The 13842-nt window shown below is 31.4% G+C and overlaps 4 protein-coding genes across 4 annotated transcripts; 3 read left to right on the top strand and 1 right to left on the bottom strand.

Moving 5' to 3' along the window:
* The first annotated feature begins 1524 nt into the window (after positions 1–1524).
* On the top strand, positions 1525–2066 carry sloth1 (sloth 1). The gene has a single exon (XM_067051418.1). The coding sequence runs from the start codon at positions 1575–1577 to the stop codon at positions 1803–1805; it is 231 nt and encodes a 76-aa protein (XP_066907519.1). The 5' UTR covers positions 1525–1574; the 3' UTR covers positions 1806–2066.
* On the top strand, positions 1832–2066 carry sloth2 (sloth 2). The gene has a single exon (XM_014426727.2). The coding sequence runs from the start codon at positions 1832–1834 to the stop codon at positions 1997–1999; it is 168 nt and encodes a 55-aa protein (XP_014282213.1). The 3' UTR covers positions 2000–2066.
* Positions 2067–5857: 3791 nt separating this feature from the next.
* Dbp45A (putative ATP-dependent RNA helicase Dbp45A) lies at positions 5858–7421 on the bottom strand. Its single transcript, XM_014426724.2, has one exon. The coding sequence runs from the start codon at positions 7277–7279 to the stop codon at positions 5903–5905; it is 1377 nt and encodes a 458-aa protein (XP_014282210.1). The 5' UTR covers positions 7280–7421; the 3' UTR covers positions 5858–5902.
* Positions 7422–8376: 955 nt separating this feature from the next.
* On the top strand, positions 8377–8874 carry LOC136796767 (uncharacterized). The gene has a single exon (XM_067051420.1). The coding sequence runs from the start codon at positions 8377–8379 to the stop codon at positions 8872–8874; it is 498 nt and encodes a 165-aa protein (XP_066907521.1).
* Positions 8875–13842: the final 4968 nt, after the last annotated feature.

Below are 13842 nucleotides of genomic sequence, written 5' to 3'. Positions count from 1 at the left end.
TAACTAGTTTCTAGTCCATCTATATGTATACTTCCTCATATTATTATTATTTCTTTTTTATATACTTTATAAACATAACAACTGTTTTAAAATGTTTTTTATTTTAACGTTCTGTCAATTTTATAATGTTTGTATCTTGTTTTTTCAGTTAGCCCTGACGAAGCTCTGCACAGTTAAACTTTGGTTAACAATAAATAATTTTATTTTACTATTTTGATACTTTTATTGACCGCCACCCGGCCTATCTTCTTACAATGTTTTTCTTCTACTTTCTTATTTTAAGTCTGTGGTTCAATAGATTCCTCTAGTTGCCGTTTGATTTCTTCAACCTTTTCTTCTTACTTATTTTAACACTGATTGACAAAGAACATGGCTTGACTCTTGTTGTGACTTAAAAGTGATTGTAATAAGTAAACACTAGGTTGATTAAGAATAACCTTTTTATTATATATTGTTCTAAATGATAAACGAAAGTTTTACCCAAAGATAGGTTTTTATTAACAGAATAAATCTGACATAAATTGTAACCAACTAAGTTAAGTATAAAAGAAACATATGTTAAATTATCAGTCTTATCAACAGGGCGTTAAAGTAGTGGGAGGAAATCCCACGGAAGTAGGGAAAAAGGGAATTAGATCACCACATATATTGAAAAAACAAACTAATAGATATTACTTGAACATACACTAAGTACATTGATGCACGCAATTGAGACTAGATAAAAACAACCGAGTAAAAGGTAGAGCACTGTTATAATAGCTAAAGGGTAACCTATTTACATACATTACAAAAAAAATAGTTTTGTTATTTATACACTATATACAAAACTTAGTATAGAGTTTAATTTTTTAATTGCTCATTCAGAGATAACTAATATTGATAATAACATCTAACTCTGACTAAATCTATAAGCTGGTTATTGAGTACTCCAGCGCTGTCTTTGTTATAATTATTCAATATAATGTGCTAGTATAAAACAAGACCAATGAAATTCAAGTCGTTCCGCATCATTACTAAAAAATCTCATTATTTCTCACTCGTGGTCGCCTCATGTTCCACTTGACAAGTGGTGGTAGAAAAGGATGCCTTATGCTAGGAGCAATATATTTCTCCTTATGATTTGACTCGATATTCCTGGCGTTTGAACTTATTTTGCAATGTAGAGAAACTTATTCCATTCTAAATTTCATGATGTCATTTAACAACATAAACAGTCTCAAGCTCTTTTTTTAGAAACTTTATGGTCTTTAAACCTTTCCGTTACACCGTGCATCAATAAAGCTTGACAGACTAAGGTATTCTTTACTCTGGTAAAATATAACATAAAAATGTGTTTAAATCTCAAACTACGAGGATTATCCGCCCGTCATTCTCTAACTAGAGTATGTAAATGCGTTACATTCTATAAAAAAAAACAAAGACTCTCCCTCTTAGTATTTGAGTTCCAGAAATGATACGAGCTGTGAGCTCATAAAAATACAAGCTTTCCTACGATCTTTGGGTGTGAAAATCTATTTTCTTATTTCTTCCTAAGGATCTCTTTGGTGTAACCTCAAGCGAAGTTGTGAAGTAAAATGAGAAGAAATGAGTCTCTAAAGAAATTTTTGGATTATTGGCCTGGGAAAAGAATATTTGGCATATTCAGATTTTTACCTATATTTTTTTGTTTGGGTGCTGCTCTTGAATATTCCATGATAAATTGGGATTTCAGGGGTCAGGTAAATTTCTACCGAACTTATAAGAAGAGACAAATTCAAGACAAACTAGAGCAATTAGTTCATGAAGAAAAAGCTCCTGTTTCTTAATAAACTAATTATAGAAAGTTTGTAAGATGCCAGCTGGTGTTGGTTGGGGCAAGTATTTAACATTTTCAAGTGCTGCTATGCTTGCTATGTTTGCTGGTGCACAAGTTGTTCATTCTATTTATAGACCTTTAGATGATTTAGACAAATTAATAAAACTGGAATTAGAGAAGCATTTAAAGGAAAAGCCTGATTAAAATGCTCAATACAGCCTCATGTCTTAATACTTAAGTTTGTGATAAATAAATATTATTGGTATTTCTACATTTATGTTATTAATTACCTCTTATTTTTTGCACATAAGATTAAGTTTGTTTTTCTTATCCCTGAAAATCTTGATATGCCACATTTCTATGTTGGATATATGCTCATTGGAGTTGGATGGAAAGGATACTATATTTCTAAGTTACAGGATTATCTAAAGAGATTTTCATTATAGATTACACATTTGAATTATTGTATGAAAGTTCTAATTGGTGCTATAAAATGTTATGTTCCAAACAAACGTATATACCTGCAGAAAAGAATAACTACAAAATATATAAGAAGATGGTCAGGGTTGCGGTCAAAAGTGAAATAAAAATAGTTTACAACTATTTATTTTCCAACGTTTCGCCCCACTTTGCAGGGCTTCATTAGGGCTGTCCAAATGAATAAGTTGAACAAACTTATATTAATTATATCAACTTATTCATTTGGTCAGCCCTGCAATGTGGGGCGAAACGTTGGAAAATAAATAGTTGTAAACTATTTTTATTTCACTTTTGACCGCAACCCTGACCATCTTCTTTTATATCAATTTTTACGGTCAACTATTTATACATATATAAAAAACTACAAAAGCTTGTTTAGGCATACCAATTGTGTACTATATCATTGAATTGACAAACTTTAAGAGCATAATGCCCATTATTTGGCATGATATTTTTTATCTCTAAAAAAGTATAACCCTGTACCTTCTCAAATTATAAATTTATATGATAATGCCACAGGTGTAGTCAAAGTTGTAGACAGTCATCAGCTGTTGCCATATATAAAAAGAAAGTTCAAGAAATGGTAAATGAGGCTTTAGACAATATCTTTAAGATATAATTGTTAAAAAGGTGTGAGTTCTACTCACTAGAAAGCACTATTAACTTTAAGTAGGCAGAAATAATATTGAATATCAACACTTTCAATAGGAAATGTCTCAAGTTCTTTGTATGAAAGGGTCAATGCTGGAGGATTGAGTTTACCATGTGATGAATAAAGGAAGACTTCTGAAAAAAGAGTGTCTAGTTTCGTTTGGATTAAATTGGAATAATTCTTAATTAAAAATATGGGTTTAAATCATTTTTTTGTATTCTCTATTAATTTTCTAAATTTATTGTTATTAAATTGTGATAATCTATTAATATCTTACCTTCAGTCTGTTCCAAACGAGAGACAAGTATAGATGTACCTTAAGTGGAACACAGCGCGTAACAAGGTGATATTCTTTGTTACCAAACTAATGCACATGCACAAAGCATTAAGTTTTTTTAGAGATCTAAACCACTTTCAATTTTTTTTGTCTGTTATTGTTTAGCCTTGAAAGTGAATAGATCATGTCTCTAAGGATTAATAAATCTCTTGAATAAGAGTTAATTAAATACATATTAAAATACTACGATTAATATTTGTAACAAGTTCTCATTCATAATATACCTGGAATAAAGTGAATCAAAATTTTATTTCATACAACAATAGCTTCCTGGGTGTAAAAGTACAAGGACCAATAAACAAAAAATTGTATACCAGCCACAGAAATAAAAGGCCTGCAATCTATGGTAATTCTTTAACTTGATTTATACATCTCTATGTACTTGAGGAATCATCTGAACTATATGTTTATCCTCAATAAACATACAAATAAGGCCTACGTACCCATGCAAAAATTATTTCCTGGTTAAAGAAATATTCTAAGCTCAGTACTATAATCAGAAAGTGATAATATATTTGCATAACACCTATTATATAATTTTTTGGTCCAACATATTCATGTAAATTTAAGAAAAATTACAATTGTTGCAAAATAAATATTTGATGCTGTTTGACAAAGAGATAGGCAGACTTTGAATTAAAATACTTATAATATTGTAAAAGAAAATTATTTCAATTACAAACTAAAGTCAAGTTATCAGAAGAAAAGTATCTCAAAAATAAAAGCAGATGGTTGGAGTCTTTGTCAACAAATAAACCAAAAACTGGTTTATTTGTGACAAGATTTCGACCTGAACTTAAGGGCTAGAAAAATAAATAGAAATAACCATAACTCTGAGAAACATAATATACTTCCAAGGTTGTTTGTTTATTGTTTTTCCTTTATTTTTATGATTCTCGGAGTAAATAGTTGTTATCTCTTTGTTCAGCCCTGAAATTCGGGTCAAAACGTTGGCACAAATAAGTTTTTTGTTTATTTGTGTATTTTTGCTGACCACCTTCTTGTATTAATCTACAGTGAACTATAAACACCTTACTATTTCAAAAATAAAATATGCCTGAATATTTTGAAATAGTTTACTCTCTTCTGTATCTAGAAGATCTTCTGTAAAATATTCCTAAGTATTATGTTACAAAAGTATTTTAATGCAAAATACTAGTTTTTATGTTTGTCACGCCACCAAAATTGTATTTTAACTTCTATTAAACTTTGATTTGTTATTTATCTTAGGTGTAAAATACATCTTAACACTTAATACTAATAGATCTAATTCACTGTACCCGAAGTGTGGCCAGTATCAAAAATTATGTGAATTATTTAACAATAAATTTTTTCAATCATGCATAACTTGTCCACATTATTATATGATTTCATTTCAAACTTTAAGTGTTACAAAGCAGCAATTTCAATAAAAATTTAACTTTTGAAATTGAATGGTTCCACCATAATTTTCAAGTGGATATATTGACTTTCGATAGAGTACTCCTAAAATGTATTAAATTTTACAATTATTGTAGAACTGATTGAATTCATGAAAGTAGGGCATGAGAGATAGCTAAGAGTTTGAACTATTATTATTTGGTTTACTTCTAAAACCAATGAGGTGAATTTATAAAAATATTTTCTTGGCCCCAATATAATAATTACTAGTAGTATATTACTATGAAGAGAAATTGAGGGAGCCACCAAAACTTATACAAACTATTTGTAATAAATTAATTTGAGAAATATTATTAATACCTCTGATATTACAATAAGCAATGACAAGACAAAAATAGAATAAATATTAATGCCAACATGATTAACAGATTAGTGAGGAGAACAGGTCGAAAATCAACTAAAACTTTGAGTCGGATAAAAAAATAAATCATTATTTGTTATATTTAAAAAATATATAAGAATGGGAATATACTACCTAATTTATTAATGTCGGATTAAGAATTTCTCACATTGGAGATCTGCAAACCTTAATATTTTTTTAACCAATCAACATTAGGCATATTTTCAGAATCAGAGATAAAGACACTATTGTTTGAATATAGTAACAGAATCTTTGTACAATGGTTAGAAGAGTCATAGTACAGATAACCACTGCCAAAAATACATTTTCAGGCAGATCTAAAGAATAAAAATGAAATATGGTAAACAAAATATTCGAATCAAACATGGATATAGAATAGCTCATCAGGATATCTCCGTCTTCAATGTTAAGAATAACAGTTGAGATAATAAACTAGAAGTAACTTCCTTACTAACCAGTGATTACAAACAAAAACAAAAATGTCAATTTTCTTTCCAGACAAAATGTTATTACATGGATTAAAATCTTATAAGCATCAATAAAAGGTTATTCATTTATGCTCAAGAACTGAAAATATACATACTGTTTATAATAAAGTTTTATTATAAAAAATAAACTCAAAATTACTTACATATTAAGCATAAGAATACAAGTTTTAGATCAGTTAAGGCTTAAAACCTGCCTTAAAATTTACAAAATAATTTTTACAGACTTAAAAATGACAAGTGGTCAAAAGTTACCACTTTTTAGTTAAACTTCCTCATTTAATATGGCAAAAAATATATAAATATACATGGAAGACACATTTTATTTAGATAAAAAATACACATAAATAAATTAACTGTTCGTGACTTTTGCCATTTTGTTTATTTGTTTCAATTTCTTTTTCTTCATTTGTATGAGCCGTTTTTCTTTTATTTTATTTAATATTCGTTTTTCTAAGCTTGATACATCTTTCCCATTCAGAATTAAATCTTTTCTCTTATTTATAGTTTTTCGTTCATGAAATTCGGATTCTTCAAATTCAATTTCACATTCCCTTTTGGTAATCGAGACCTGAGCAAATATTTTAGCCACTTCTTTACTGTTAACTGTAAATTCCTTAAGTTTAGTATTTATTGTTTCTTCTATAGACTGCAACAATTTTATTTCTTCAGGAACAACTAAGGTTATTGCATAACCTTTTCTTCCAGCACGAGCAGTACGCCCTACTCGATGAATATAATCTTTAGGAATAAGTGGTACATTATAATTCAGTACCAATTCAACAGACGGTATATCTAGACCTCGACTAGCTACATCTGTAGCTACCAAAAGAGGAACAATATGGGATTTAAACTTGGATAATGAATTCAGCCTTTCTTTCTGTGCCATCATTTTATGAAGAGGGACATTCTTAAAACCAAGAATATTCAATGTGACAGAAAGCAAATGACAATTCTTACAGGTGTCAACAAAAAGTATTATAGATGTATTTTCATGTTTAGCAATGAATCTTCGTAAGGTTTCAACCAAGTATCCATCTTTTACATAGAATGGACAAAAAACATAGAACTGTTCCAATTGCTCAACTGTAGCAATGCTTGCTACTTCCTGCCAAAGAAAAACTTCTTTCCTGGCAACTGCTTTAACTTGGTCTAAAGTATCAGTCATAGTAGCACTAAATAATAACATTTGCCGATTGGAAGGCAAGCTTTTAATAATACCATGAATTTCCTTATCAAATGGGCCTCCTAAAAGCTTGTCGGCTTCATCAAGAACTAAATACTTGATTTTACCAAAGTTGAATGTATTACAGCTGGTGAGATGATCAAATAGTCTACCTGGAGTCGCTACCACTATATGAGGCTTCCTTAAAAGTTCTTGTCCTTGTAAAATCATTTCTACACCTCCTACAATAATAGAAACCCTCAAGTTCATACATTTACCAATTACAGAGAATGTATCACCAATCTGATGAGCTAGCTCTCTAGTTGGTGTAATAATCACAGCAAATATACCATATGGATCCTCAGCCAAATGTTGTAAAATAGGGAGACCAAATGCTAAGGTCTTTCCACTACCCGTTTTTGCAACACCAATCACATCCTTTCCACTCAAAATTTGAGGGATACAGTTTTGCTGAATTGGTGTAGGTTCCAAAATACCAATGTTCTTCAGCTGCCGGATTATCCAAGAATTTAGTTGTAACTGTGAAAAAGATTTATCTGACATTTTATGAACTTATAAAATCTCAGAAGGTGCTACTGAGAATAACTTATTAAACCAATTAATAAAAAAGAGTAAATACTCCAAAGCACAAATTCAACGAGAAGCCATTGAAACCTCACACTTGTTTACTGACGTTGATGTACGGTACGTTCAAAACAAGAAGTAATGAGGGGAAAAAACATTTTAGTTAGAAATAGTTTTGTACCAAAGAGGCAGATAACTTACATTTTATAAAGCAAAAAGAATTCAACAGCCATTCTAGCTTCCAAATCTTGTTCATCTATAATGGAATGAAGTATGATCATCGAAACCTAGTAATATAAACATATTTTTCTTTTGATCCTGTATTATTTTTTTTAAATGGGGAGATTTTACTGATCAACAATCTCCGATAAAATAAAACTAAGTGTGGAATATGCAGGATTAACCAATTATTTTTAGAAATTTTCAACCGACTTTGAATACTAAGTTTACTTAATACTAGTAAACATTAAATTTAAATAATTTTCTTTTTGTATGTATACTTATTTACTAGGTTTTCTTATTCATATTCATATTGCTTAACTCTTTTTGGCTTATATAACTTTGTATTTAATTTATTTAATCCTGTTATTTTACTTACATATACTTTTGTTTCACCTTTTTTCAGACCTTTAATTTTAAATAATCTTCATTTTGTACATATATTTACTTACTAGATTGTAGGAAGTTAACAAAAACTGACATTAATTATCCATATAAAAAAACTATATATAAACCACTAAGAAAAGTTAACTAATATACAATCCTCACTGAGGAATAATTTACATAACTGAAGAAATAAATAAATAATTAAAAACTTTAACAGAGACAATGATATAAGATGGCTGTCAAACTGTCAGAAATGCAAACGGCATAACAAAAAAAAAGCAACAGCGATTGCTTCATGCAGTTGGAGATCGAAAGGTAATTGACCAATTCCTCTCAGACTTGACAAAGGAATTCCGGATCACCACTGGGTCTTTGGATAGCTTCCTGGGGATGCAGATTAAGAGAAAGAAGGGTGGCATCTTTCCTGGCGTCAGGAAGCATACACAAAGAATATCCTTTCAAGATTCAATATGATTGATTCAAACCCAGTTTCTACACCCTCTGAGAAGCGTGCTGAAGAAGTTGAGGATTCACCTTTGGAGAAGACTGTTGGCAGCCTGCTCTACTTGGCCATGACTACTCGTCCAGAATTGTCGTATGCAGTAAGCAAAGTTTCGGAGGTTCTAGACTGTCCAAAGAAATCTGATTGGCAAGCTGTCAAGAGAAACTTCAAGTATCTGAATGCCACCAGGGAGTATAGACTGTTTTATAAATCAGATACTGAACTAAAGTTGGACTGTTATTCGGACTCAGAATTTGCAAATGACAACTTGTCTCGACGACCAAGAACTGGAGTTTTGATGACGTATGGAACTGGTGCTATAAGTTGGTTGAGTCGTAAACAGCCAGTTACTGCTTTAAGCACTACAGAAGCAGAGTATATTGCAGCGTGTGAGGGGTACCAAGGAGATGGTATGGCTTCAGCGACTGTTGACTACTCTACATGGCATTCCACAGTTGTTGGTTGACTACCAAAGTACCATACGGATGATACAGAATCCAGAATTTCATCGCCGCACAAAACATATTGAAGTGCGTTTTCACTTTGTACATGAGAAGTGGATGAACAATGAGTTTGAGCTGCAACATGTGCCCAGAGTCGTCAGCTTGCTGATGTATTCACGAAGATCCTTCCTACTGGAACTTTGGCAAGAGTCGCACATTAATTGGAGTCTTGAGCTTGGGAGGGTGTGTTGGAGCAACTTCCATGCTACTGTGACTACGCCTCCATGTTGGATAACCTTCCTTTACTGTTTTTTATTTTGCTGTATTCCATGTGTGTCAATCTGACCAGATTTTTTCCTATTACAAGTTTCATTTAGTTAACAGTTATTTACTCTTTCCCTCATCAAAACTCATCCTGTTAATTTATCTCATATTCAGCTACAAAACCTATGAACATGCATTATGAGACCTGATGTAGAGTAGCACACCCCTTAAATGGGTACTAGGACCAATCAAATAATTGAAGTTTTGCTGAAGATTTCATTTTTCATCTATGGCTATTGCAAAATCTGCACAAACTCAAGGTATCGCTAATTGCTCTTCCAGACGAACGGTCTGCTTTAAGTAATGTCAAAAGAATAGCCCAATTGTTCCTGAACAAAGCTAGGTGGTATCCCTCATCTAATAATCTAGCTTCTGATTAGAAGCTCTGTACTTTGTTTTCGTTCTTTCAGTTTGGATGTAGGAATCCTTACTGTATTATTTCCCCTGATTTTTCTAAAAATTGGATCATGTGGCACTAATCTCGGTCATTACGAGACAATGGTCGGTATCCTGATTAGTCCAAGAATAGAATCTACAGCTTATAAAATTAGACCTTCCTCTAATATTAGATAATTATGTTCTTTTGTGGTTACTCTTCTCAGGGGAGAGTGAGCTTTCAATGATCACTTTTTTTGAGGCAGCAAAGTTAATGACCATTCGTCCATTGTCACTTATAATGTTATGTACGTAATATATCGTATATGTATATAATATAACGGAATGAATGTGTATAATACCGACTCTATAGTTGGTTTGAAGATCTGTTCCATCCCTATTTTCACGTTAAAATTAAAAAATGACCACTTTTATGTCACTCTTGAAGTTTGACTGATAACCTACGTAGTTCACAGACTTTTTGTCTGTAAAATGTGAACTTTTAATTACCATTTTACAACGTTTCGGCTATTGCTTACACTAAACATAAAATGATAGGAGCAAGTTGAATTTAATTTACGGGAACAAGTTTAATTAAATATTCCTTATATTTATTCAGAATATCTGATTTTAATTTACTTTTCATTCCCTCTCCAGGGAATTCAAAAGGATGTAATTCCCAGTTCATAGTTCACTTATGTTAGCCACCTTAAAGTAACAATTTCAACAAGTTCTAACATGAGCTTTTCTGCAGGAACTAAAAATTCCCTGCACAATAATATGTTTTTGTAATGCTTATATCAACCATGTAAGGCCCACCAGGCTGATCTGATATTAAATAAAAAAAAAAAGGTTATAATTTTATATTCCAATATAAACTCCCAATCATTTTGACCGAATTTTCCAAGTTACCAGAGTACTGGAGGGTGTTAAATATAGTCTCTCAAAAGGCCTGGATACTGATACATATTTTCAATGTTACCAATGTATGTAGGGTTAGAATAAAGGAATGAGATATAGATTAGGATATAGGAGAGTGCCTGAATGGGGAACCCGCCCCCACCCCTTGGTTTTAGTTAAACTAAAACTATTTTGAAACACTAAAAAACTTACTAAACTATCCTAAAAGTAAAAAGCCTAGTATTGTATTTGTTACTTTTTGCGGTTTTAGATTACTATTCTTTTCCTACTGGTTCCTCCTATAGCACTGGGGAGGTGCTGGTGCCAGAGACATAACATCGAAGATACATATGAACAGTGATGTAGCACCGCACTCAGGATTGTACCCTCCAAGCTTCAGGCTGTGATATGATCTGTCTTTGTTATATAGTAGAGGTGGACATAAGGGTTGAGGTGGCTGTCAACTTTATGCCCAGGTATACTACTTACCTCTTTAGAGAGAGATGGTGTTGGTCTCTAGGAAAGTGGTGTTGGTCTCTAGGAAAGTCCTTGGAAGCGTAGATTTTTTTACTGCTGGTAAGGGAAGACTACTCTGCTTTACTTTTTTTTTTTTTTTTTTTTTTTTTTTCCCGAACCCTCTAAAAACCGAAATAAAATGTGAATTAGTAGTGCATTACTGTGCAAGAAAGAAAAGTAATTCGTGTTGTGTCTCACCTTTTACTACCTTTGGTATTTCAAGGTTACCTGTTATATTTAATTTTGTATATGTGTTATCCATTCAGGAGCTATTTTGAGTCCGGAGGTGAGGGGCCTCCTCGTGTCTGCTTTACTGGGCTAACTGTGATGTTTAAAATGCCCAACTGTTGAACTATTTCAATGGGAACTGTTTTAATAATAATCTTTATTTATTCTAGGATTGATCCCTTTAGAATAATTTACAGGCGTCAAAATTAGGCTATAGAGCCTTAGAGTAAATTACAAAATAGATGAAATTACAAGATGTCATAAAATAATACAATGAATTTAAAAACATACAAATAAACAACAATAATTAACAGAATATATAAAATAATGATAAAATAAAACCACTTGTCTTATCATAAAACATAAGATGACTTCTGATAGCAAATGAAAAGAAAAAAAATGATAAAAAATCAAATACAATTAAACTAAAAAATAATAAATGAAAAGATATAATTTCTGCTAATGTACATATTTACAATTATAAACGAAAATTTAAGACATAAAATATATAAAGCTTTTTTGAAACTTTGAATTGTTATTCTTCCGGAATTGGGTGTACAGAAGGTAGTCGAAGATACGGGATTTGAAGATTGGAAGTGTATTAGAACTACAAATGAAGGAGGGAATAAAATTCCATAGGGAAGAGGAATGGATGAGGAAAGATCTATCAAAGGCTGCAGTTCGATGGGCAGTTACATTAAAGTCTGAAGGCCGTGAGCGGGAATGCACTGAGGACTTAAATTGAAGGATATCTGAGATGTACGAAGGACAGCGGGATTGGATAACTTGATAGAAAAAGGAAGCCAGGAAATATTTACGACGAAAGGAGGGGTGAAGCCAATTCAACTCTTCATAAAATCGGGTGACAGAGGCGTCTCTGGGGACCCCAAAGATGAATCGTACAAAGCAATTATTTAATCATTTAAATTTTGCTTCGAGATCCTCAGAGACACCCCCCTAAACCATACAGCAATAGTCAAAGTGGGGAAATATTAAGGAAGTAACCAGAAGCCTGCAGGTTTCAAAAGGAAGTAAGTGACAAAGATAATTTAAACTATTCAGGGTGGAAAAGGTACGGGAAATATCGGAGACGTGGTTTTTCCAGGAGAGAGTTTGGTCTACAGTGACACCAAGGTTTTTAACGTGTGGATGGAATTGTATTGGATTGTTGTTTAGGAATAAGGTTGGAATAAGAGTTTTAGTGCATACTGTTGCTGCAGATGGTAATATAGTCGAAATAAGCGGTGATCAATGTTTTTCTGTAGGTTTTGCTAATCATTGCTTCATTAGTATATATTGCTACTGGAGTGAAGAAAATTTCTTGTGGCACAGCGATTAAGACAGCATCCTCTCATCTAAGTCATCTGTCTCTTCCCCTTGTCTAAAAGAGCCTTCCATCAAATAACTTCCTTGGAATACCATTGTCTGACATTCCAGCAATATGTCCAAAGTAGTCTTCCTGCCTTGATATGTGTCATTACATCTATACCCCCCATGGATCTCCTCTTCAGTGTTTGTGAGGGTCCAGGTCCCCCTTATATCAGTCATGTAGCTGATATGACTCATAATAATTTTATTTATTTATGAATGAAATTATTTGTTAAATAGTCGACTCAAGAAGTAAATTGAATAAAACTTTTACAGCAGAAAATTGAATTGGCTTTACTTTTGGTAAGAATATTTTATTTTTCTTAAAACTTATAGATTATAAGATATTAAAAAAAAAATGAATAAAGTTCTTTTATCTTCCCCACCCTAATCACTCATCAGGACTTTCTGTATGTCACATAGAGTACACCTCCCTGACATAACTATATTACAAAGTTTTGAAACTTTGGGAATCATGTCCAGAAAAAATCTAACCAGACTGTGGCCAGGTTAATGGTAAAAGTAATCAAGTGCTAATATTTTCAACATAAGTTGATCACTTTTACCACAAACCCAATTCTATCTTACTTTTAATAAAAGACTGAAAAAAATAAAAAAAATTATTACAACATTTTTAATTACAAAAGGCAACATATACAAAATACACACAACAAGACATGATCAATAAAATAATGGAGATCTATAAACAATTATATCATCTTTCATACTTAAAATGAAAATTAAATAACAAAAAATTATATATTATCAGGGAAACTTTTTAAACTATACAAATCAATTACTTTATAAATAGGAAAAGGCAGAAATTACAGCAATAAATTGAAAAAAAAAATATGATCTATTTTTAAATATATACTTTTTTTAAAAGTAACACCTTCACAATAACTTTATAACGAATATGTAAAAAGGACAGATAAAAACTATTTTTCTTTTTTTTTAATTTAAATTAGAAAGTAAATTCACTTTTAATATGTCGCTTTATTCAATGGTCAGATTTTATTGTTAACAAAAACTGACATTAATAATCCATATAAAAAAACTATATATAAACCACTAAGAAAAGTTAAATAATATACAATCCTTACTGAGCAATAATTTACATGACTGAAGAAATAAATAAATAATTAAAAAAGTTAACTGAGACAATCAGATAAGGGGATTGTCAAACTGTCAGAAATACATACGGCGTAAAAAAATAAGCAACAGCGATTGCTTTTAATACCTAACTTGTTAAATTTTAAATCATCTAATACTTATATTTG

This window comes from Halyomorpha halys, unplaced genomic scaffold, assembly GCF_000696795.3.
Source record: "Halyomorpha halys isolate HHAL.00 unplaced genomic scaffold, Hhal_1.1 Scaffold594.1, whole genome shotgun sequence".
Lineage (NCBI taxonomy): Eukaryota > Metazoa > Arthropoda > Insecta > Hemiptera > Pentatomidae > Halyomorpha > Halyomorpha halys.
The sequence above is the reverse complement of the archived record's forward strand: the minus strand, read 5'-3'. Positions and strand labels throughout refer to the sequence as shown.

Bases quoted from the DNA above. Each gene is read 5' to 3' on its own strand.
- sloth1 (XM_067051418.1), top strand. From the start codon at position 1,575: ATGAGAAGAAATGAGTCTCTAAAGAAATTTTTGGATTATTGGCCTGGG.
- sloth2 (XM_014426727.2), top strand. From the start codon at position 1,832: ATGCCAGCTGGTGTTGGTTGGGGCAAGTATTTAACATTTTCAAGTGCT.
- Dbp45A (XM_014426724.2), bottom strand. From the start codon at position 7,279: ATGTCAGATAAATCTTTTTCACAGTTACAACTAAATTCTTGGATAATC.
- LOC136796767 (XM_067051420.1), top strand. From the start codon at position 8,377: ATGATTGATTCAAACCCAGTTTCTACACCCTCTGAGAAGCGTGCTGAA.